This window comes from Lissotriton helveticus, chromosome 5_1 (genome assembly GCF_964261635.1).
Source record: "Lissotriton helveticus chromosome 5_1, aLisHel1.1, whole genome shotgun sequence".
Taxonomy (NCBI): domain Eukaryota; kingdom Metazoa; phylum Chordata; class Amphibia; order Caudata; family Salamandridae; genus Lissotriton; species Lissotriton helveticus.
In genome coordinates, this window is record NC_136065.1 from 1,903,465,261 (window position 1) to 1,903,488,597 (window position 23,337).

General features: G+C 48.3%; 1 protein-coding gene across 1 annotated transcript in view; it reads left to right on the plus strand.

The window, feature by feature from the left end:
- DNAJC7 (DnaJ heat shock protein family (Hsp40) member C7) overlaps positions 1-23,337 on the plus strand; it is a 468,661-nt gene that overhangs the window by 413,993 nt on the left and 31,331 nt on the right. Inside the window, exon 11 of the mRNA XM_078645431.1 lies at positions 4,926-5,072. Coding sequence (XP_078501557.1) covers positions 4,926-5,072 — 147 coding nt within the window. The remainder of the gene's footprint in view (positions 1-4,925; positions 5,073-23,337) is intronic.

The following is a 23,337-nucleotide window of genomic DNA, read 5'->3' on the forward strand; positions in this document are numbered from 1 at the left end:
ATCCAAAATCATACTGCATTTCGTAAGCCCATAAAAACTCATATTTTTTCTAAATAATCGTTGCGACACCTTTGATCCTGTCACTTATTCTGCCTGTGTTCAACACTGGGAAGCCCCTTGGCTGGGGCAGCCATGCGCTCTATAAATAGTGTAACCTAGCATAACAAAGTACTTACTGTATAATTCAAACTGCATTTTAAAGTGATACGAACCTGTAACAATTGCCAATTGAACCACAACTGTATTTCCTTGAACAGTTTTGCAATTGAGTATATTTAACTTCCCTGTCCCATGTCTTACTTGGTTCTTAAATAAAACGAAAGTATACCTTTTTTTATACTTACCTAATTTATCTGAATTCTGTGTGTAATCAATCCTCTTGACACCCTATTTGCTCGTCCACATTACCACAAAGAGAGCGGTTAGTACTTACCTAATTTAGCCTCTGCTATATCTGGGGACTCCCTGGACTCTGTGCACACTATACCTTATTATATATAGTATATACAGAGCCAGCTTCCTACACTCAGTGCTTCCCAATCCGGTTTTCATAGCAATCACAGCACCGAGACCTCCATGATCACAGCCACTGATATCTGAACGAACCCTCCTTGATTGACTGAGGATAAACGGCTGCCTTCATCCTCCAAGGGAACGCACTCCGAGGGACCATCTCCTTCCTCACTGGAAGAACACAGAGGGTCAGCCTATCACCTTTCACCTCTGATCCCAAGGATATCGTCTGCCCCAGGGCTCATTACTCAGCCCTAATCTCTAAAACGCATACATGACCCCACTGGCCAACATAGTCATATCTCCTGGTCTCAACATATTACCCTATGCAGATGACACCCAACTTATTTCCCTCACCGATGACTTTACTGCCGCAAGGACCAGCTTCCACAGATTCATGACAAGCGTTGCTGACTGGATGAAAAATAACTGCCTTAAGCTAAACACCGGGCAAGACAGAAATACTGAGCTTAGGCAACAGCAACCTCTGCAACGACTGCCTGACCTGGGACCCATGCCAATACCCGTCAACCACGCCAGAAACCACAGAATGATCATATCTCACCATGAAGTCACAGATCCGCGCTGTTTACTCCCCCTGCTTACTTACTCGGAGCATGCTACAAAAGATCTTCAAGTGGCTACCCCTGCACATGACACATCGTGACACAGGCTCTCATCACCAGCCGACTGGGCAATGGCAATGCTCCCTACGTAGGAATAACCACATACCTCCTACAGAGACTTCAAACCATACAGAACGCCACAGCCAGACGCATCCTCGACCTCCCCCGATGAATCCACATCATGCCCTACCTCTGGCAACTCCACTGGTTCCACGTACAGAAGAGATTCTAATTCAAGCTGCTGACCCACACACACATGGCTCTATGCAACCAAGGACCCGCCTATTCTAACCACCGTCTGAACTTCCACCTACTGTTAAGAAGATTACGCTCTGCCTCCCTTTCACTTGCCCACATGCCCCACATCTACGAAGCTGAAGTAGCGGACGCTCCTTCTACATTCCAGCAAAGACCTGGAACAGCCTTCCCATGCAGCTCCTGGCTCTGCAGGAACCCTTTTTCAGGTCCACAGTGACAAAGTGGTTCTTAAAACCATTCCTGAATTCTTACCTAAGGTGGTATTGCACAATAATCATATCATCAAGCTTCCAGTCTTTTTTCCATGACCCGACTCCAACCGAAAAGCACTCTACACACTTGGCGTTAAACATGCTCTTATGTACTATAGAGATGGGACCAAATCTTTCTGTAAAACGCAACAACTATTTGTAGATTTTTCACAGCTTCTTAAAGGCCATGCCATTTGTAAGGGAGAGATTGCCAAGTGGATTGTTTCAAATGCAGCTAAACCCTTTTACACTAAAACAAAAAAAAACTACAAATTTCATTACTTCCTTTCCCAGGCCACCTTTCACCTGCAGACGGGAAGCAACTATGGCTTTTCTGGGAGGGATATTTGGAAAGCTGCCACATGCTCCACCCCACGTACATTAACAAAACATTGTGTGGACTTCCGTGCAATACAGATTTGGTCAATTTGCCCTCAGGACACTGATCCAGATCTTTGCACTGTCCACTGGCGCTCTGCAGTCGATGCATAGCATGTGTATCTCACCCTCCTCCCGGTAAGCCAGTGTTACGGATATCTTCACTTTAATTTTCTTTCGATATGCATGGACACAATTCTATTCCTACTCATTTCTCCATTCCTATTCTCACCCATTGGGCGAAAAACAATCTAAAAATGACCAGACGAAGAGGAGTCACCAAGATCTTGTTACTTAAAAGAAAAACATGTTGCAAATGTCTGAGTGCAACACTAGATGGCAGAGGTATGCAGAGCATGTGGACCTACAGCACTACATGCAACGAACAGGTGCCAACAGGGTAAGTAACTAAATCCTTCTGGTAGATACTCGAACTGCAGAGTCCTTAATTGCTCTCCCACCTCCCATAATCCCAGTCTGAGGAATATTTTGAGTCAAAAGAATCTTTCTTAGATGGATTCGTATGTAAACAGTTCTGATTCATCCACCACCAAGTTAGTCATAAGAAAGTTTTCTTCAGTTCCCCCTTTTGCGCGATAACTTGGTATCATTTGCAAATCAGAAGCATTAGTTAAACCAAAATTGCCATGAAGTTAGAACTTTACTTATAAGAGTGCCTTTAGTTGTTTGGTGTAAATCCTTTCAGTAAGTTTTGAGAAATTTGTGATACAAAAATGTGTCCGGCTAGCTTCAAAGAGTTGAAAAAAAAATACTTTTGTACATCTTGACTGTAAATTCTAGGCTATTTCAAGAACGCTGCTCGCTAATTGTTCAAGCCCTAACATTCGAGAAATAAACCAGTCAACTTGCCCAGGTGGCATTTTCTCTCATCAATCAACGGGTTTTGTTAACTGAAACCCACTTAGTTACTCCAAGTCTGGTTGGCTGGCTGTAAAAAACATTTCTGTTTTGGCCACCATTACAAGACGCTAGACTCTGTCCTTCCCTAGGCCCATTTATGCGCCACCAAAGGGAAAGCCCACACCATTTTTTTATTTATTGCTGCTGATCTATCTGGTCTGAAGGACTGTGAGTCCAGCTCCCATATCTGTAATTCCCATAGGTTCACAAACTTGGCTTTATAGTTCATGAACCCCCCAAAAAAACATAAGCAAAAGGACAGCTGCCCGAATCTCGACCTACAGGGGAGTGTGCAAGGCCTGATCAAAGACCAGGTTATGCAGCCGAAGAGTGTGCCCATTTGGAGTTGATTGTCTTCAGATACTTTCAGAAAAGACTGCCGTAGGCCGTAAGTAGCGCAAATACTTTTATAGAAGTTGGATTTAATATATAATCCAATGGTTTCATTAACTTCTCACACCTAAACGTCTGTTTAATAAACTCCAGAAATCAACTTAAAACACAATGTGTAATCATCCTCTCAAAATAGCATGAAAAAAAGAAATCTGAAATTGGCTTTTTATTTTTAGTTACATAAACCATAATTATCGCCCCACCATAAAAACCACATACCAATAAATGACACGATGATGTGTTCCCAAATGTCCGTGGTAAGGTGATAGTGTAATATCACCAATTATGCAATTAATGTAATTTGTGATGCTATCTTTGAGGTAATAACAAGTGAATTTGGTGGGCAATTGAATGGTTTTCGTGGCCGGGACACAGGTTTGTGTAACAACACACTTCTGTCCAATTCTAGGTTTTATTTCGCAACTATCACTGGAATTTTTCAGTGAATATTTATACAGCAAATATGCATATCCCAAAGGTGTAATATGCTATTTATTGCCATTGATAAGTGTGGGGAGAGGTTGTGATTCACGAGAGGCGAAGCCTCGAGTGGGGCATACTTGTCTCTCGCAACCAACACTCTGCATGTATTGTGTATACCATGCTGGTTTTTATGCGCATTAATTATAAACAAAGATGTTTAACCATAGCGAGAACACAGGGGTTGAATCTGTGCAGTGAGGTAAGGTATCCATAACTCAGCCTTGTGAGTGCAGTTGACTATGGCCGCAGCCATTTTCTTCTGTAAAGTGATTCTAGAATTTATTCTGTAAAATGTAAATTCGTGTTTTCTGAAATCAGTTAATCTCTACTGCGGTAATAACACATTTGCTCTGCATTAATAAATGTTTGATTCTGTGTTCATTAATACATTTGGCAGTCGAAAGGTAATGAGGATGGTGTGAGTCTCTTGTTGTATCTCATGAACATATTAAAATGTTCTCCAGAGAGCTGACCCTTTTTCAGACTCCTGTCTTACCTTGCCAGCAGTTTAGCGGGACAAAAGGATTTCTGTTTGGGGTGGGCTGCTTTCCATACCACATTTTTTGTAAAAACTGCCTCCCATTTAAGCGTAACAAGATACCGGATTGTCTCCGGATTTATTTCCTGTTGTAGGGGTTTGTAGTGTTTATTCATTCACTGCTTTTGCGCACTTGTTCAACTTCCTTTGCCATTTGGGGACTGAATAGTGCAGCACACTTACTAAATAAACCTCTTTTGAATTGCACTGGTTTGCTAATTAAAGTTATCACTAACTGGATCCAAGTTGACCATTTGCAAGAAATACTTCTTGTCTGTGGAATTTGAAGTAATAAATAGCTTTTGTTTATTTCTTTCCTTACAGAAAAGAGTTCAGCATTGTGCAGCTTGTAGTTGACCACTTTTATGTGGTTGTGTTTGGTTCCATGGTGGGGTTTGTGCGGGTGGGTGAGAGACAGCGAGTGTGAGCAATAAATAGAATACTGTGTAGTTAACAGGCATCAGTATTCATCAGCGAGAACCTTGCAACAAAAGATTATTTCTTTATAATTCTGGTTAAACAAAGAGAGCTTATCTTGTATGTGTGATCTATTCTGTCTGCCAGAACACAAGCAGCTTCTTAAGAATGCACAGCTGGAACTGAAGAAAAGCAAAAGGAAAGACTACTACAGAATCCTTGGTGTTGACAAAAATGCCTCGGAAGACGACATTAAGAAGGCCTACAGAAAACGGGCATTGATGCATCATCCAGGTAAAAAGGGCATTCGACTGATCTAATGCATAAGGTTTTGTGAGCACTTTTCCAGAGTAGTGAATCAAGTAGGCCAGACATGCATGCTTTATTAAGGTGCAGAAATGTTATGGTAAAACATATTACTCGTGCACATTACTAGTTCCTGCTGAACACATTTAATGATCAAAGCTGTCATTAGTCATTGTTACTGAGTTTCTATTGCTCTCCACATGGTATTAAGAGTTCCTTCACTGATAACTATCTGCCCTGCAATTATGGGTAATTATGCAGCTTGAGTGACTCAGCAGCTTTTAACTCCCACCAAAAGGTGTGCAAGAAGGCTTTTTTGTACCCTTCTCAATGAACTGACCGCACACACCCCCAAATATATTTTTGTCAGCTGTGTCCCAGCTTAATGTTTGCTCTCCACTTTTAAATCAGTTAATGGCAGTTTTCTAAGGAAGGGGATTAAAACAGTCTTCGTATTTCGTACAGGGTACTAATAGTGGGTTATACATTAACGGAAAATGTAATTAAGGGACTTTGCAAAATAGCTGTGTTTACGTACTGCAAGTTTACAGATGTAGTATATCATTGTTCCCTTTCGAAACAAAAGATCACATTTTGTGTACCTTTAATCCTGCTTTAAATATTGAATGGATTACCTGGGAAATGAGCATGTAAAGAAGTGTGTTAAAAAAAAAAGTGCCACATCAGAAATGTATGTATTCATCCAGTGCCTAATGAATAATTCCGTTATTTTTCATTTACAGTATCTGAAAGAGACACGTTAGTATTAGATTCCTTACCTTAGAATATCCGCAGGCGTCAGACTGGATCCGGAATTTTTTTGCGTAGCAGTACCCTTGCGCGTCGGTAGGCGTCGACTGCTGCTCCGCGTCGTGGGCGCCGTGATGACGTCGTCGGAGTACTTAGACGCCGCCTCCGTGTGCTGACGTTAGTTCTTCTTTTTTCCGCGCCAGCAGCGCAGATCCGGAAAAAGTGGTACCATAGTCACTTTTTGACTAACTCTTTTTTGATCATTCCTTTTCGAGTCTTCGACTCCGATCGGTGCCGGTAGGGATGGCAGGTTTCAAGCCCTGTGAGGATTGCGACCGACTGATGTCGGTCACCGACCCTCACCGTCGGTGTCTCCACTGCCTCGGCGTCGATCACGACGACAAGACCTGCTCCGACTGTCGGGCCCTGACTTCGAAAGCTAGGCGGGAGCGGTCCCGCAAGCGACTCGAACTCCGGCAGTCGGTCCCGCGCAGAGAACGGTCCCGGTCCGGACGGAGGTCGAGGGACCGGTCGTGGGAGAGGAGCGATCGGAGCTCCTGGAGTCGACATCACCCCTTCCGGGTCGAAGTCGTCAGGTAAGCACAAGAAGTCGAAGAGACGTCATCGCTCTTTCGACTCCCCCCGACGCTTGCACGACGCAGCCGGGGGTTCTGGTGACACCGCCCACGCGGCTCTGTCGGAGTCGCAGGCGCCGCGTCCGACCCCATACCCCATACCCTTCGGTCCCTGAGCCTAACGCGACGCCGGAGGAGATCAAGCGATTCCTCATGGCCATGAGGTCCCTCTCTCCTCCGACGGGCTCCGCGGCGCCTCCGGGCCCAGCGAAACCCGTCTTGGGGGCCTAGCGGGTCGGGGGCTTCGGTCCCGACGCCGTCGGGTGCTTCGGCTCCGCCGCCGCCGGCGCCTTCGGGCCCGGCGCCTTCGGGCCCCGCTGGATCCGGTTCCGGATCCGGGTCGCCGCCGGTGGACTTGACGACCTCCCCGGCGCCGACCCCCAGGTGCCACCCCCGGCGCCGCCCTCGGGCGGCGCCGTCCCCAATGCCTCCCTCGACCCGGTGCCGCTTCAGACGCCGTTCGGAGAGTTTACTTTCCATGAACCGGCCCCATCCTTTTCTGACCCTGAGTACCAGGAGATGGGTGATGAGGAGTATTGGGAGGGGTCTGAGGACCCTCTGACACGTGAATGTCAGTCCCAGGAGGACTGGACAGGTGAACTTGGGGATGCCAGTGGTCTGGACACTTCGCCCGACACTGGCTTTGTCTCACCTCCTACCGTGGCTACGGAGGAGGGGGCAACCTACAGTGTGGTGTTGATGAGGGCAGCCAAGGCCTTGGGCCTTGAGCTCCCCGTCGCGGCCGTGAGGACTAACCTCCTCACTGAGGTCCTTAAGCCTCAGTCATGCTCAGCTGAGCCTCTGCTGCCGTTTAACGAGGCCGTGACCGACGTTCTTTTGGGCACTTGGTCCAAGCCCGCTACAGGTTCGCCTGTAGATAGGAACGTGGCAAGACACCACCGCCCGGCTCCGGGTGACCCATGTTTCCTGTCCACCCACCCCACCCCCGAGAGCCTGGCCATCCAGGCCTCCAACTCCCAGAACGCATTCCCGTCGGCTCCGCCGGACAGGGAATCCAATAGGTATGAGCAGTACGGTAAAAAGATCTTCTCATCCCTTAGTCGGGGACTGCGGTCTCAACACCGCATGCCTCTTGGGCCGCTACACCCAATCTCTGTGGGATACGGTTGCGGAAGTGCTGCCAGAGTGTCCGTTGGAGGTACGGGCCAAACTCGGCCAAGCCCTTGTGGAGGGCCGGGATGCAGCCAGATATTCTATCCGGTGTGGGCTGGATACCACCGACTCACTACGTAGAGCGATGGCAACGACGGTGGCGGTCAGACGTCACGCCTGGTTGAGGTCCGCCAACTTTTTGGCCGATGTCCAAAACACACTGATGGACATGCCGTTTGATGGCTGTCTCCTTTGTGGCGACAAGGCAGACCATGCGCTTGAGCGCTTTAAGGACTCCAGGGCTAAGGCCAAGTCCTTGGGCCTCTCGGCCTGCGCCAGCAATCGGCTGCCTTTCACTCCTTTCGTGGCCACGGAAGGGGTGTACCCACACATGCTGCCAGCCACGCTCCGCAGGGTAATACCCAACGCGGTGGCGGCTGTGGAAACCGCCGTGGTGGCGGTCGGGGACAACGGCGAGGTCAGTCCACACCTTCCCCCGCAGCATTCGCCTCAAAACCCTCCTAGTCTGTGCTTTCCGGCCCATGTGACGCCAGTGGGGGGCAGGGTTCGCCATCACCTCCTCCACTGGCGCACCGTCACATCAGACAGGTGGGTGCTGCAGATCGTCCGAAGGGGCTACTCCCTCCCCTTCGAGGCGACTCCTCCAGCCATGCCACCGCAGAACCACCGTGTATCGGGGGATCATTTGCGACTTCTGCAGGAGGAAGTTACGCCCTCTTGGCCAAGGGGGCCATCGAGTGCGTTCCTGGGCCAGAAGTAGGGTGTGGTTGCTACTCCCACCACTTTCTGGTACCCAAGAAGGGCAAAGGGGGCCTACGCCCTATCTTGGACCTACGGAACGTCAACGGCTTCCTCCGGAAGGAGAAGTTCAAGATGCTGACACTGGCTCAGGTCCTAGCTGCCCTGGACCCAGGAAACTGGATGGTAGCGTTGGACTTGCAGGACGCTTATTTCCACATCCCCGTCTTGCCGGCGCTACCTGCGGTTCACGGTTGGCCACGAGCACTTTCAGTATACCGTGCTCCCCTTCGGCCTTACCAGCGCCCCACGGGTGTTCACAAAGGTGATGGCGGTGGTCTCAGCTCATCTGCGCAGGTTAGGGGTTTCAGTCTTCCCCTACCTCGACGACTGGTTGTTGAAGGCGGGCTCGCCCCAGACAGTCGTCAGCCACCTCCAGACTATGGCAGATCTCCTGCACCAGCTGGGGTTCTCCATCAATGTGCCGAAGTCACACCTGTGCCCCTCTCAGAAGCTCCTCTTCATCGGAGCGGTTCTCGACTCGGCGCAGTTTCGGGTTTATCCACCCGAACAGCGGGTCCTGGATATTCAGGCTCTGATTCCCATCTTTTAGCCGTTATCCCGGGTCTCGGTCAGGTTGACGCTGCTGCTCGGAGGGCACTGCGAGACAGTTGCAGTGGTGGCTCACGGACCGCGATTGGGTCAGCGGCAGATCCCTCTCCCTTCCCCAACCGGAGCACGCAGTTGTGACGGACGCGTCCCTCCAGGGCTGGGGAGGCCACATGGGAGAGGCGGAGATCAGAGGCCTCTGGTCTCCGGCGGAGGCCCGGCTCCACATCAACCTGTTGGAGTTACGGGCGACTTGTCTGATACTGAAGGCATTCCTCCCCTCTGTCCGGGGGAGTGTAGTGCAGGTGTTCACGGACAACACCACCGCCATGTGGTACTGCAACAAACAGGGCGGGGTGGGGTCGTGGACCCTTTGCCAGGAGGCTCTGCGCCTCTGGCAATGGCTGGAACGCCAGGGCGTGACCCTGGTGGCTCAACACCTGGCAGGTTCTCTGAATGCCAAGGCGGACGAGCTCAGCCGTCGGTACATGATGGATCACGAATGGCGTCTGAACTCGGACGTGTCGCAAGGCCTCTTTCAGCGATGGGGAGAGCCTTGGTTAGATCTATTCGCCACCGAAGAGAACGCGCAATGTCATCAGTTCTGCGCATTGGAATTTCCAAGGCGGCACTCGCTCGGAGACGCTTTTCGTCGCAAGTGGAGTTGCGGTCTGTTGTACGCCTTTCCGCCTATACCACTTCTGCCCAGAGTGCTGAAGAAGATCAAGCGCGACCGGGCCCAAGTCATCCTTGTGGCTCCGGACGAAGGTACTGGTATCCCGAGCTACTCAGTATGTCAGTCGATCCCCCGGTTCGTCTGCCTCTTCAGGAGGACCTTCTGTCGCAGCAGCAGGGGACGGTCCTCCACCCGAACCTGTCCAGTCTCAATCTCCATGCTTGGAGATTGAGCGGCGACAGTTGAGGCCATTTGACTTGCCTCCTGAAGTCTGTAATGTCATTCTGGCAGCCAGGCGTCCCTCCACAAAGTCGGTATACGCCTGCAGGTGGAACAGATGTGTGGCATGGTGCACAGCAAAGGCTGTGGATCCTCTTGCTGCCCCTCTCTCTGAGGTTCTTCTCTTCCTTCTTTCTCTTGCCCAGCAAGGCTGTGCTCTGGGCACTATCAAGGGCTACCTTTCTGCCCTTTCAGCCTTTCTGAGGCTGCCTGATCAACCTTCTTTGTTCAAGTCCCCTATTGTAAATAGATTTCTGAAGGGCATCACACACACGTTTCCCCCTGTTCCGTTTGTGATGCCTCAGTGGGACTTGAACCTGGTTCTTACGTTTCTGATGTGCGCTCCCTTTGAGCCACTTCACAACTGTCCTCTCCGCCTTCTTACTCTGAAGACTGCTTTCCTGGTTGCCATCACCTCTGCCAGGAGAGTGAGTGAGCTCCAGGCCCTTTCTTGTACTCCACCTTTTCTTTCTGTCCATCCGGACAAAGTGGTGTTGCGCACTAAACCATCTTTCCTGCCCAAGGTTGTCACGGCCTTCCACATCGGGCAGTCTATCACCTTGCCAACCTTCTTCCCGCCACCGCATCCCTCTAAAGAGGAAGAGCGGCTCCACCGTCTGGACACAAAACGTGCGCTTTCATTCTACTTGGATCGCACACGCCAGTTCCGGGTGGATGACCAACTCTTTGTTGGTTACGTGGGCACTAAGAAGGGGAAAGCGGTGCACAAGAGGACCATCTCCCAGTGGATCACCTTGTGTATCCAGGCATGTTACTCCTTGGCTAAGAAGGAGCCCCCTGTTGGATTGCGGGCTCATTCTACCCGAGCCACGGCGACAACTGCCCTGGGCCGGGGAGTGCCCTTACAAGACATCTGTCAGGCAGCTACGTGGGCATCGCTGCACACGTTTGCAAGACACTACTGCCTAGACAGCCAAGTCCGGAGGGATGGCTTCTTTGCCCGTTCTGTCCTCCAGGACTTTCTGGTGTGATTATTGTTTCGCAGACCCACCACCGGGGTTGGTATTGCTGGGCTATCTATTCTAAGGTAAGGAATCTAATACTAACGTGTCTCTTTCAGATGCACAAGTTACTACTTGTGTAACGATATATCTGTAAGAGACATTAGTTAGTATTAGATTCCTTACCGACCCACCCATCCTCCCCGTTCTACGAACCGATATCTAGGGTTAGGGTTACCCCCTTTCAGGGCCCTAGTTTCAATGGTACTGCTACGCAAAAAAATTCCGGATCCAGTCTGACGCCTGGGGATATTCTAAGGTAAGGAATCTAATACTAACTAATGTCTCTTACAGATATATCGTTACACAAGTAGTAACTTGTGCTACAAGATACATGGCCTGAATTCTCTCCTCATTAATACACCATAGACTAGACAGTCAATTTTTGGGCGCTAGAAACTTTCGCGCTGAGAAATTGGGAAAAGATGCAACTCCGTTGCCTCTGTAGTTGGCTAATAAATGCCTAATTATGAGCTTCATATACACATCTATGACATCCTCCTGTCTACTGCTATCTGACCACACTTGAGTTCTGGCAGTTGCTTGAATAATTTTTTCCTGAGTTACCAGTTTATTGTGGCTGCATGGCAAATATTATTTTCTCTGCGGTGTACCTATGATACTTAACCTGGAAATGATTTATATTTTCAGAATTGCAGGATCCTATTTTTATCTGATTGAACAAATAAACGTTTCCAGGTTATCCCTGGTATAATTCAGAAAATTTCTAAAAACTCAACTTTTGACAATTGTCCTACTATCCTATATTGTTTCACTTGCCACTCCCTTTTCATCCCCTGGTGTTGCTTTGTTTCTTTATATGTGCACACATATAGTCCTAAGTTACCTATGTTAACATTCCTGTGTGTCTTTAGCCATGTGTGCTACATACATATCTTTTTGCTATATACAGCACTTGGGTCACATGGGACGAGATTTGCCCTTTGCAAATACCACCAACAAAATAAACATTGAAAATGCCTGTTGTGAACTGTATGATTCCTCAAGTATTTAAACATTCGTCAAGTTCTTCCAGCATCTATGGTTTCAGGTAGAACATAGCATAGTAACATCACTTCCATGACGCAGAATGTATTTCTCAGTGACAAAGTTACACAAACAGATTTCTAGGAGAGTCTTCTGTAGACTAGATTTGAATGGTCATCAAACAGCCAGACTGATGTTGGGCACCCTGAGGTCTTTCCCGTTCTGCATTTTCCTAGTGACATAAGCAACCAGGCACTTGAAGAGGTTCACTTTTAGTAGGGAACTTATGCTGACTTCTTTGCAACACCAAGAAATGAAAAGGTTAGGGGCTGATGTTCTGGTCAATGGAATGTTTCTACTTTATAAACAGCTCTCATATCTACGATGGACGCCAACATTCTTCATAAAGTGTTTTTGTCACTGAGCTTGACTTGTGGCTCCTGATGGTTTGCAGTGTGGTAACGTAAACATCTTCCGCAGTATATGGAGGTGAAGAACATTTTAATGCTCATTAAAGTGTTGGATCCTTCTCCCACATCTTAGCAAAGACCTGGATCCGCCTCCCCACGCAACTCTGGACCATCACCTCACTTATGGTATTCCAAATGGCCCGCACTACCTGGCTGTTCGGATAAGCGTCTGGAGCCCGCAATCCCCCATCGAGTGATTACACACACTTTATAAATCCTGATTGATTGTTTGGGTATACATTTGGACCCAGAACATAAGATGAACCGAGAGAACTCCTTTGCCCCTTAACCCGTTCTGCAAGCTTGGCTACTCGGGCAGCTCCAATCGAGATGCCACACCACCAGGGGTGTGGGAGAGTAGGATCTGCTCTTATGATTACCCCCACTTTTTGCTGATGTTTCACTGTTTTTCGACTTTAGTCTGGCTGGGGCCCTGCTATCCAGGACCCCAGCATAGCTGCTTCCTCTCTAAATTGATTGCAATACTTTAGGTACACTCCAAGTTGGTTACTGGGGTACCCTTATGAGTCCCTAGTATTTGGTACCTTAGGTACCAAGGGCATAGGGACCACAGAGGCCTTCCAGGGGCTGAAGCATGTATTATGCCACCCGTGGGAAGCCTCCCAAAATGACACCACAGGTCTGCTACTGCAGCCTGTGTAAGGTGGTGTCTGCACCCCTTATTAGATATAGGTTCCCTATATCTACCTTATATCACTACACATATAAACCTATCAGTCACCCCTATGGCAGGCCTTATCAATCCTGAAGGCAGGGTGCTGGGTTTTGTGTGAGGGTGCCCTTGCATGAGCAGGGCACCTCTGCAGTCTTCGGAACCTATTCTCTGGGGCTGTTCTGTGATGCAGCCAGACCATATACTCCTAAGTGCATTATAACCTCGCGGTAAGTGCTAACTTTGGACTGGCTGCACGGAAACATGACGTATTTGGTGTCAAACACTTTGGAAACCTACCCCTCGCCAGTTCTGGCGGCGGGGGTATAATTCCACTCTTCTATAGGGAGAGATATGTCCACACCGATATACCTGGTACCAGTTTAAAAGAGCCCTGGCATCACAAAATGGATGCTGCAGCCACAGACACGAGTCTGGCCTCCTGCTGCTGGACGGAACTCCGGCAGGGGAGGCCTGGGCAATAGGTTTCCTGTCACAGGGAGGTGTCACCACCTCCCAGACAGGCTTTAGTGTATTGGGGCTGGGTGGGTGTTTTGAAGTCTGCACTGGGGGCACATTTGGTGTTCCTGTGCATAGCCCAGTTCAAACCGGTTGCAGGGGCTACCAGCCCCTGCTCTGGCGCGAAACTAGACAAAGAAAATGGGTGTAGCCACCCCTCTTTCCAAACCCTCCCATAGGTGGGTCCCCAGAGTATGTCCAACCCCATCCTTGGTTATAAGAGAGGAACCCCTGACTACAGGACTTTAGATTACACCTGGAAGAAACTCCGATACTGAATCCTGGAACTTCGACTGCTTGGCAGGCACCAACGACGCATCTGACCGGTCTACGTCTCCGAAGCTCCTGACGGACTCAGAAGTAATTGCAGCCCAGGAGGTGGATTTCCAGACTTTTCCAAGGCCGACCTGAGTCCCCAGCAAAGCTGAGACCCGCAGCCCTCGTGAGTACCGTGGAACCGGAACCCCTAGACACCATGCACATTTGCCAGTGCATATGCTTCTTGGCGATCCTTGAGGCTGTGCTTTGGATTACTTGTAGCCCAGACCCCGAGCAGCATTTCCACCGAAGATTGTTGGCCTACACTCCACGAGTGTTCCGTGAGCAGACTTCTTGTGATTTCTCTCGAGGTACCTTCGCGATCCCTAGTCTGCTGACTGGTGGGTCCCTGAGAAGGTAACTCTGAATTTCCTTGGGCTTCCCTGGTTGCTCCAGGCGTGCCTTGGCTCTCCATCACTTGGTGAGTCCCCGGACATTGCTGGTCCGCAACGAAGCATTTCTTCACTTTCTGCGTGGGTTGCTGTTGCCAAGGCTTGTTTGATTCAATCCGGTCACCGACGCCGCAGCACTCGACATCCTTCGTAGGACAGCTCGAATCCAGCTCCTGGTCGTCGTCACCGCCTCCTGGTCCTCGAGGCTGCAAAGTCAAGCTTCACCTCTTCACACCTGAATCACCCGACATCGGTGGGCATTCGTCAATCGTGCCCCTGGTCACTGGCAAGTGACCCAGACTCTGTCCCCTTTACTTTCAGGTTCTTCACATCTTCGATCCAGGCTTGGATCACACCGGACACTTTCCAGCAGATCACCATTGAAATCAACCACGATTCCAGACACCAAAAGACACCTTTGCACCCAGCTTCCCTGGGTGAGGTAACTAGAGTACTCCAGTGCTCCTGTGGGTGTTGGCCCTAGAACCCCTTAAGTCTAAAAGGGTTTGCTCAAAGTCCTCTCCTACGTGTCCTTAATCTTTAAATTTCCAACCGCGACTTTCCCCATTGAAGTTAACGGCAATTTGCTGCTTTGTTCTCACACTGCACGTGTCCCCTGTGTCACTACCTTGGGTGGTTCCTTGTGGCCCCAGCACTTCTACAGGCTCTCGGCCTTGTGTATAGTCAAGTCGTAGTTCTTATACCACTTTCTTAATATATGGTTTGGTACGCCCCTAGGGCTCAACGTACTTTGTGCTATTTACTGGAGTTCTATCGTATTGAAATTGTGTACTTTGTTCTGTAATTTCATAAAGGGATTACTAGGGTGGTTAGAAATAAATACAATATATATATATATATATATATATATATATATATATATATATATATATATATATATATATACCTTGTGTGTTTCTCCTTTCATTTAGACATTCAAGAGATTATAATCTGGCAAACCAAGCTGCTTTACACTCCTTCAAGACTTAGCTTGAAGGCTGCTCTCCATAGCTACCACTAGGATAGCTTTCAATAAAGGTTGTCTTAAATCTATCATCAATAAGGGTCGTTAGGACTGGTGCAAGGTGCCCACTAGAATAGTGGACAGCATATGCCAAGCCAACTTCTCACAATGGGCTTCTGTCCAGGACTCTGTGGTGAAGTCTAACCTGACTCAAGCTCCGTCCACCATTTGCTGAGGTTTTGTGGTGCTGTTTCAAAGCCAATGCCTTATCTCCTTATGTAGCTATCTCAGGCATGGGCCTAGGAGTTAATAGGGAAAAGTATCTTCTGTGTAGCAAAAGAAAAGGTTTAGGCTAATTTTAACTGTGAACCGGAATGTGAGCACCTCTGCAGAGGTCAAATGTTTGCTTGCTTGGCGGAGGTTTTCAGTTCACATTAAGGTGGCTTCTCTGGGAAGGATAAGGACTGGTTGGACTAAAGATGAATCCTCAGAGAATGATCACCTGCCCTCTTACAATACAACAGTCATTCAGAAGGCTTCAGAGGCATTGGATTTGACTTTGCCTTCTACAGAAGTGAAGTTTGACACTCTGCAGAAACTGTGAATGATTGCAAAATTTCCATCAGAGCCGTTGCTTCCGATCAATGAGGCTCTCCTAGGCCCTAAAATGTTTACATGGATTAACCCTTTTTAAGCCATACACTCCACAGACAGGATCGCCAGACACATAGACTCAGTCTGGCTGATCCTCACTTTTTATCTTCCAATAGAGCACCCTAGAACCTGATAGGGTTCATCTTTGGTGCAAAACCCTAACACCTTTTCTATACCTCCACTGGACAGGGAAAACGCAATGCTCCGTCATGGTTTGTTATGGTTTTGATTCAGTTATGGCTATTGCCATGTTTTTTATGCTGCTGTACCCATACCTTATGGGTGCTAGCAAAACTTGCGGCCATCAGTATGCAAGCATTGAAGAAGCCGTTCTCTGATCTGATGAGTAATAACCTAGATGGATCAAAGCTGATCCTGAAGTGCTGCTTTGACCGCTGACTATTATTGGGCTTTTCTATCACAGCTCCTTGGCATGTTTGAAGTCCTTGAACTGGATTTTCAGGAGCTGTCTAGGCTAAGCTGATGAACTTGCCCTTTAACAGTGAGCTGTGCAGTTCACACAGTGGCAGCTGTCTTGCCCATGCAAACTGGACAGCTATACTATATTGCTCTTTGCAAAGCTGGGGTAGGTGCAGAAGGCATCACCAGCAGCAGATCCAGTCCAGGTGAGCCAAACCTTGCTGACTCATCCCATATAGAACACCCACTTCCAGTGAGGGATCCCATTTTATGAAAGGCAATCTCAGAGGACTTCTTGGTAATTTAGCTGATCTGCTGGGACTATGGCGTCCCCTTCTGTTCTTCCATAAGGTCCTCGGGACCACTGCCCTTCCTTCATTGTGTTCTCATTGGCTTATGTCTCATCCTGAAGGAAGATGTCCTTGTACAAAGGAACCACGCTAGTGGTACCTGTGGAAGAGAGGGGCACAGGATTTTACTTTCTTTACTTCTTTGTCCCCAAAGACTACAAAGTCCTTCGGCCTGCCCTGGACCTTTGCCTTCCTCCTGCCTGCCCTGGACCTTTGCCTTCCTCTTGCCTTGGACCTTTGCCTTCCGCCTGCCCTGGACCTTTGCCTTCCGCCTGCCCTGGACCTTGCCTTCCCCCTGCCACGGACCTTTGCCTTCCCCCTGCCCTGGACCTTTGCCTTCCCCCTGCCCTGGACCTTTGCCTTCCCCCTGCCCTGGACCTTTGCCTTCCCCCTGCCCATGACTTTGCCTTCCCCCTGCCCATGACTTTGCCTTCCTCCTGCCCATGACTTTGCCTTCCTCCTGCCCTGGACCTTTGCCTTCCTCCTGCCCTGGACCTTTGCCTTCCTCCTGCCCTGGACCTTTGCCTTCCTCCTGCCCTGGACCTTTGCCTTCCGCCTGCCCTGGACCTTTGCCTTCCGCCTGCCCTGGACCTTTGCCTTCCGCCTGCCCTGGACCTTTGCCTTCCGCCTGCCCTGGACCTTTGCCTTCCGCCTGCCCTGGACCTTTGCCTTCCGCCTGCCCTGGACCTTTGGCTTCCGCCTGCCCTGGACCTTTGGCTTCCGCCTGCCCTGGACCTTTGGCTTCCGCCTGCCCTGGACCTTTGGCTTCCGCCTGCCCAGGCGCTCTGCCTTCCGCCTGCCCAGGCGCTCTGCCTTCCGCCTGCCCAGGCGCTCTGCCTTCCGCCTGCCCACGACCTCTGCCTTCCGCCTGCCCTCGACCTCTGGCCTCTGAACCTATTCATCCCGTAGGACAAGTTCAAGATGTCACTAAGACCAGTCCTGTTGGCCTTGAACCTGGAAGATTAGTTGGGTCCCTGGACCTTCAGGATGCCTATGTTCATCTTCCACTTCTCCCTGCCCACAAGTGGTACTGTATGTCCATGGTGGGCTCACAACACTGTCATTTTGTAATCCTTCCATTCAGACAGGCATACATCTGTAGTGGTCATTACAGCTTTGCAGCAGAGGTCAGCAGTCCCAGTTTGGATAACTAGTTTGTAAAGGCGGAGTCCCATGGCACAAATCCGTGAACATCTTTAGCATTAGATGGTTTTTTAACACAACCTGGTATTTTCTATCAATTTCCAAAAGTAGCACCTCATTCCATTGAAAAGCTGACCTTTATTTAGGCTATTTTCAGCAATACCTTTGTGAAGGTTTTTCCTCTTCCTCAAAGGATAGCAGATATTCAGGGGCTCATGACTAGGTGTCTGACTCTAGCTTGAATCTTGGACTTTCAGGTCTTGCCCCTGCCACACCTCATGGGATCATGCATAATTTTGGTGCCTTACGCCAGGTGTCCGGTGAAAACCCTCCACTGGTATCTGAGGAGTCAGTGGCAGCAACACCAAGGGAGTCTCTTTCTGCGTAGGTGTGGCTCTTCTAGTCTGTACATCAGGATCTGCACTAGTGGATGGACCCCTCCAGCATGCTGAGATCCTGACAATTCAATCCTCCTAAGGTAATCGTTGTCATGGATACCTCCTCGCTGGCATTTAATTCAATCCATTTGTAGAGCGCATGGTTACACCACCGGTGTGTCAAGGATTTTTCTAAGTATTTTTAGGGTCCCGAAGCATTTCCCTGCTACTCTCCGGATTTGACCATCAAATGACAACTTGGAGTCACATGAGATGCTCATCGTGGTAATATGACTGTACAGGGCTGTTGGTCTTTGTCAGAGCTATGAATTGTCCCTTTTGCCCTGTTAGCCTCCAAATTCTATTTATTTCTGACAGCTTCTTCACCACCCTCACTACTCCACTTTGAGCTGGTGTCATGGTTAGTAGATCCCTTGGCAAAACATACATGCTAAGCGTGTACTTGCCATAGTCGTGGGTTCCTTGCCTCATATTTGTATGGGTGAAGAAAACTATATGATTCCAGTACGCTGGCTGTCACCAAATATACTGCTCTGGCATCCTATCTGAAGCAGATTTGTGGCTGATGTTATGTAGTGCCACTTCTTGATGCTGAATTTCAGGGCAAACAATTTCCCGGACCAGTCTGAGGCCTCAAATAAGTATTGATAAGGTGGTGAATTTCTGGGAATATTATGTTTGAGCATTGTGAGCTGTAGTGTTGGGTCCGGATGTTTGCACTTTGTTTTTCGTCAAAGAAGTCTTTCCAGTCACGAGGTTGGTGACGACTCCTTTCTGTGATAGTGCACATGGGTATCGACTCCATTGTTAGTTTTTTTTCTGCCATCGGGTTTGGATGTGAAATGTGGGTTCCCTTCGACGTGCGATCCACTACCCTCGACGGTATTGTTTCTCAAACGCGTTTCCCATCTTTGTGTATTGTTTCGAGTCCGTCTTCGATCAGAAATTTCGTGAAGGGCCAATAGGCCAACCCACGTCGGGCTCGCTAGCAGTCGATGGAACGGACTCCATTCAAATTCTGTCCCAGGTGTCGCACTAAATTTCCGCGCATGGACTTGCACGAAGTGTGCGATCTCTGTCTAGCCTTGGAACACGACGAACGAGACTGCGACGTGTTGATCATTTCGATCAAAGAAGACACTCCGTGACCGTCAAACTCGACATCCCGAAAAGCATCAGCAAAGCGGCTCCCCACCAGATATCTTCGGAGAAGACTCCAGCTGTGAAGAATCCCAAGCGCAGGAAGCCGAAGTAGAGTAAGAAATCATTTCTCTGTCCAAAGCCAAATCTGACGCAGAAGACCAAGTAACACCGGGTTAATGTATTGGGAGAACTGACACTCCCTACCCCTACCACTTATTAAAGAAAAAGGCTCTGGTCCTTCTGCCCTCGGGCCAAGGTCGGCACGAGGAAAAGTTTTGGACACCCCACCCTCCGGCCCGGCACCGAAACATAAATCAAAGCCTTCCGGCTCTGGATCGAGTCGGCCACATACTGATATCAAACCAAAATCTTCGGCATCGAAATACAAGCATACCAATGTCGAACCGACATCTTCGGCATTGAAATCAAAGCATGATGTTGTGGCTATTGCCACATTACCGAAAACGAAATCTTCGGAACCGAAAGCTTCAGAGCCGAACCTTTCAACGCCGAAAACTGCGGCGTCTAAAGAGAAGACAACTGTTCCACCTAAAGAGCCTCTTGTCGATATCACACCTGCAAACTCAGATCCAAAACAAAAAGAACTGGATATCCATCCAGATACTAGACATATTCATGTAAAAATGCCAGAGAAAAGAAAAATGGGCATAGAAGAGGACTATCACATTCCTTTAAACTACGAGAATGTGAGTACTAGCCCTTCTCCTCCCATTACACCTCCTTCACCCTCTGATCAAAATGTGCTCATCACACCCACAATTCCCCACAGCCTCAATCACTTAATCCAGAAGATGAAGGTAATTGGGATGAAGATAGGCCACTGGACATAAATGAGCCCTGGGATGTCTAATACAGATCCGATCACAGACAGCGTTTCGGACCTATACCTCTCCAAACCCTCACCACTTGATGACAACATAGGGTATATAGAGCTACTTAATAGGGCTGCTCAATACCATGGGGTGGAATTACACAAAGAGGCTCTTGAAGAGGATTTTCTATTTGAAACCTTAAGTTCCTCTCAGAGGTCAACACAGACACTTCCTATGCTTGAGGGAATGCTTAAACATACTGACGAAATTTTTAAAGACCATGTGCGAGCAAAAATAATTCCTCCCAGAATTGAGAAAAAGTATAAGGCAGCACCTTATACCCCACTTACATCAAGGGTCAACTTCCATTAGACTTGTGGTTTCCAACGCTCATAAACTGGCAAATTCTCAAACTACAGGTGATGCCCCTCCTCCTGATGAGGAGTCAAAGTTAATTGATGCCTCGACCAAAAGAATAGCATCATAAGCAGCCAATCACTGGTGCATTGCAAATGTGCAATAGAGCTCACTATGACGAGCTAGAGAAATTAATAGTTTTTACCTGATGAGCACAAAACCAGAGTCAATGACCTAATTCAGGAGGATAAATTATTTTCACTTCTATTAGGTGAGCTTTAGATACAGCAGACACAGCAGCCCGCGCAGTCAACACCAGTGTATTACTACGCTGACATGCTTGGTTCAGAATGTCAGGGTTCAAACCTGAAGTTCAAAGCTCTATTTTATACCAACTATTTGACAAAGTGCTCCTCTTTGATCCTACAGGGGATCCTTTCGTTGCTCCTTTTACAGAGGTGGCTCCAAAATTACTTCCTCGGAAAATCGCTCTTCCTCTTACATGGGCAATAATCATTCACCCTCCTCGAGAGGTTACTTTAGGGGAGAATTTAGAGAAAACAACGGTAAGGAAATAGGCAGAGGCAACTCAACATGACCGTTCCACTCCTGTTGGAGGACGTCTCACCCAATTTCTACCCGTTTGGAATACAATCACCTCAGACACATGGGTTCTACAAATTATCCAATATGGTTATTGCCTGGAACTAACAGCCACTTCCCCAAACATTCCACCAAGAACACACACTGGCTCAAGAACATCTGAACCTTCTCAAACAAGAAGTTCTCTCTCTGTTACAAAAAGAGCTATAAAGCCAGTCCCATTACAATATCAAAGGACCGGAGTATACTCCCTGTACTTTCTAATTTCCAAAAAGGACAGCTCTCTAATGCCCATATTAGACCTGCGAGATCTAGATCTATTCATCCAATCAGATCACTTGCACATGGTAACACTCCAGCAAGTGCTCCCACTCCTTCAGCACGGCGACTTTCTGTCAACTTTAGATTTAAAGGACGCCTCCTTCCGTATTCCAATCCACCCACTCATCGCAAATACCTCATGTTTGTGGTAGCGGGACAGCACTACCAATTCAGAGTGCTTCCTTTCGGAGTCAACACTGCTCCCAGGGATTTCACCATATGCCTGCCAGTACTCGCAGCTCATCTACAAAGACATACGTCTTCCAATACTTAGACGACAGGCTCATAAAAGCCAGCTCACAAGAATACTGTCTACAACATACTCGCAAAACAGTGAAGCTGCTCCACGATCTGGGATTCACAGTTAATCTGTCCAAATCCCATCTCTAACCCTCCAACACGCAAGCGTAGTTGAGAGCCACTCTAGATACACAAAAGGCTCCGGCCTATCCCAATCCAGCCAGAATCCGCAACATTCAAACTTTACTTTCCCAATTCTAGCCTCAATACTCCTTGCCAGCTCGAGTGTTCATGCAGTTACTAAGAATGATGGCGTCTTGCATCCTAATAGTCCCCTATGCAAGACTTCAAATGCGTCCCCTTCAGGAATGCTTAGCACGCCAATGGAATCAGTATTTGGGTCAGTTATCAGATCAAGTGTTGGTGGACGGCCGCACTCATCACTCTCTGCAGCGGTGGAATCCACAAAACCTTTCCAAAAGGAGGCCCTTCATCGCCCCAGGTCCACAGTCCATGCTAACAGCAGATGCATTGCTCACTGGTTGGGGAGTTAATCTCCAAATTCACACAATTCAGGGCATGTGGAGCCTGCAGCAAAAGCAACTTCAGATAAATCATCTAGAGCTTCTAGCGATATTTCTAGTGCTCAAAGCCTTTCAAGTTCACTTGGTAGGCAAAGCTGTCCTGATACGCACAGACATGACAGCAATGTATTACATACAGAAACAGGGAGGGACACACTCTCTCCAACTGTCACAACTAGCACAGACCATCTGGAGGTGGGCCATAAGTCACAAAATGTATCTCCTTGCAGATCAACTTCTTGGAGTAGACAATCAAATTGCAGATCTGCTCAGCAGACAGAGTCAACAGATCCACGAGTGGCAACTCTGCCCTAGAGTTCTCTTCCCATTCTTTCAGATGTGGGGCTTCCCAGACATAGATCCCATCCACCAAAACACAAAATGCCCAAGCTTCGCCTCCAGGCCACACCCATTGTCCAGAGGCAATGTACCACGGATGAATTGGTCAGGGATGTTTGCCTACGCTTTTCCGCCTCTCCCACTTATTTCACTAGTGGTTTGGAAGCTCAGGCAGGCGTCACTGACACTAATCCTAGGTGCTTCCACATGGGCCTGTCAACCGTGGTTCACCACCCGGTTGGAGCTCTCAGTAGTCCCTCACCGCAAACTACATCTTTAACCCAATCTCCTCACGCAGAGCCTTGGAGAGATATGACATCCAGATTCCGGTCACCTCAACCTTGCGATCTGGCACCTAAAGTCATAGAGTTTGGCTACCTTAATCTTCCGCCAGACTGCATAAACATTATCAAAGAGGCTAGACGTCCTACTACAAGGGCTTGCTATGCAGCAAAGTGGAAACGGTTTATTACTTATTGTAATAATAAAATCAATCCGCTTGATGCTACAGTTCAGAACATCATCTGCTGTTTACTGTATCGATAGTGTTCACATTTAGCATACACATTCATACATTTACATATAATTGCAATAGCCTCATACCTTCAAAATAGACAACATCTCTCTCTCTCTTCAGAGGGCCTGTTATTAAGGAATTTATGGAAGGACTCCAGAGTCATTCCCCCAACACCTGCCCTAGTG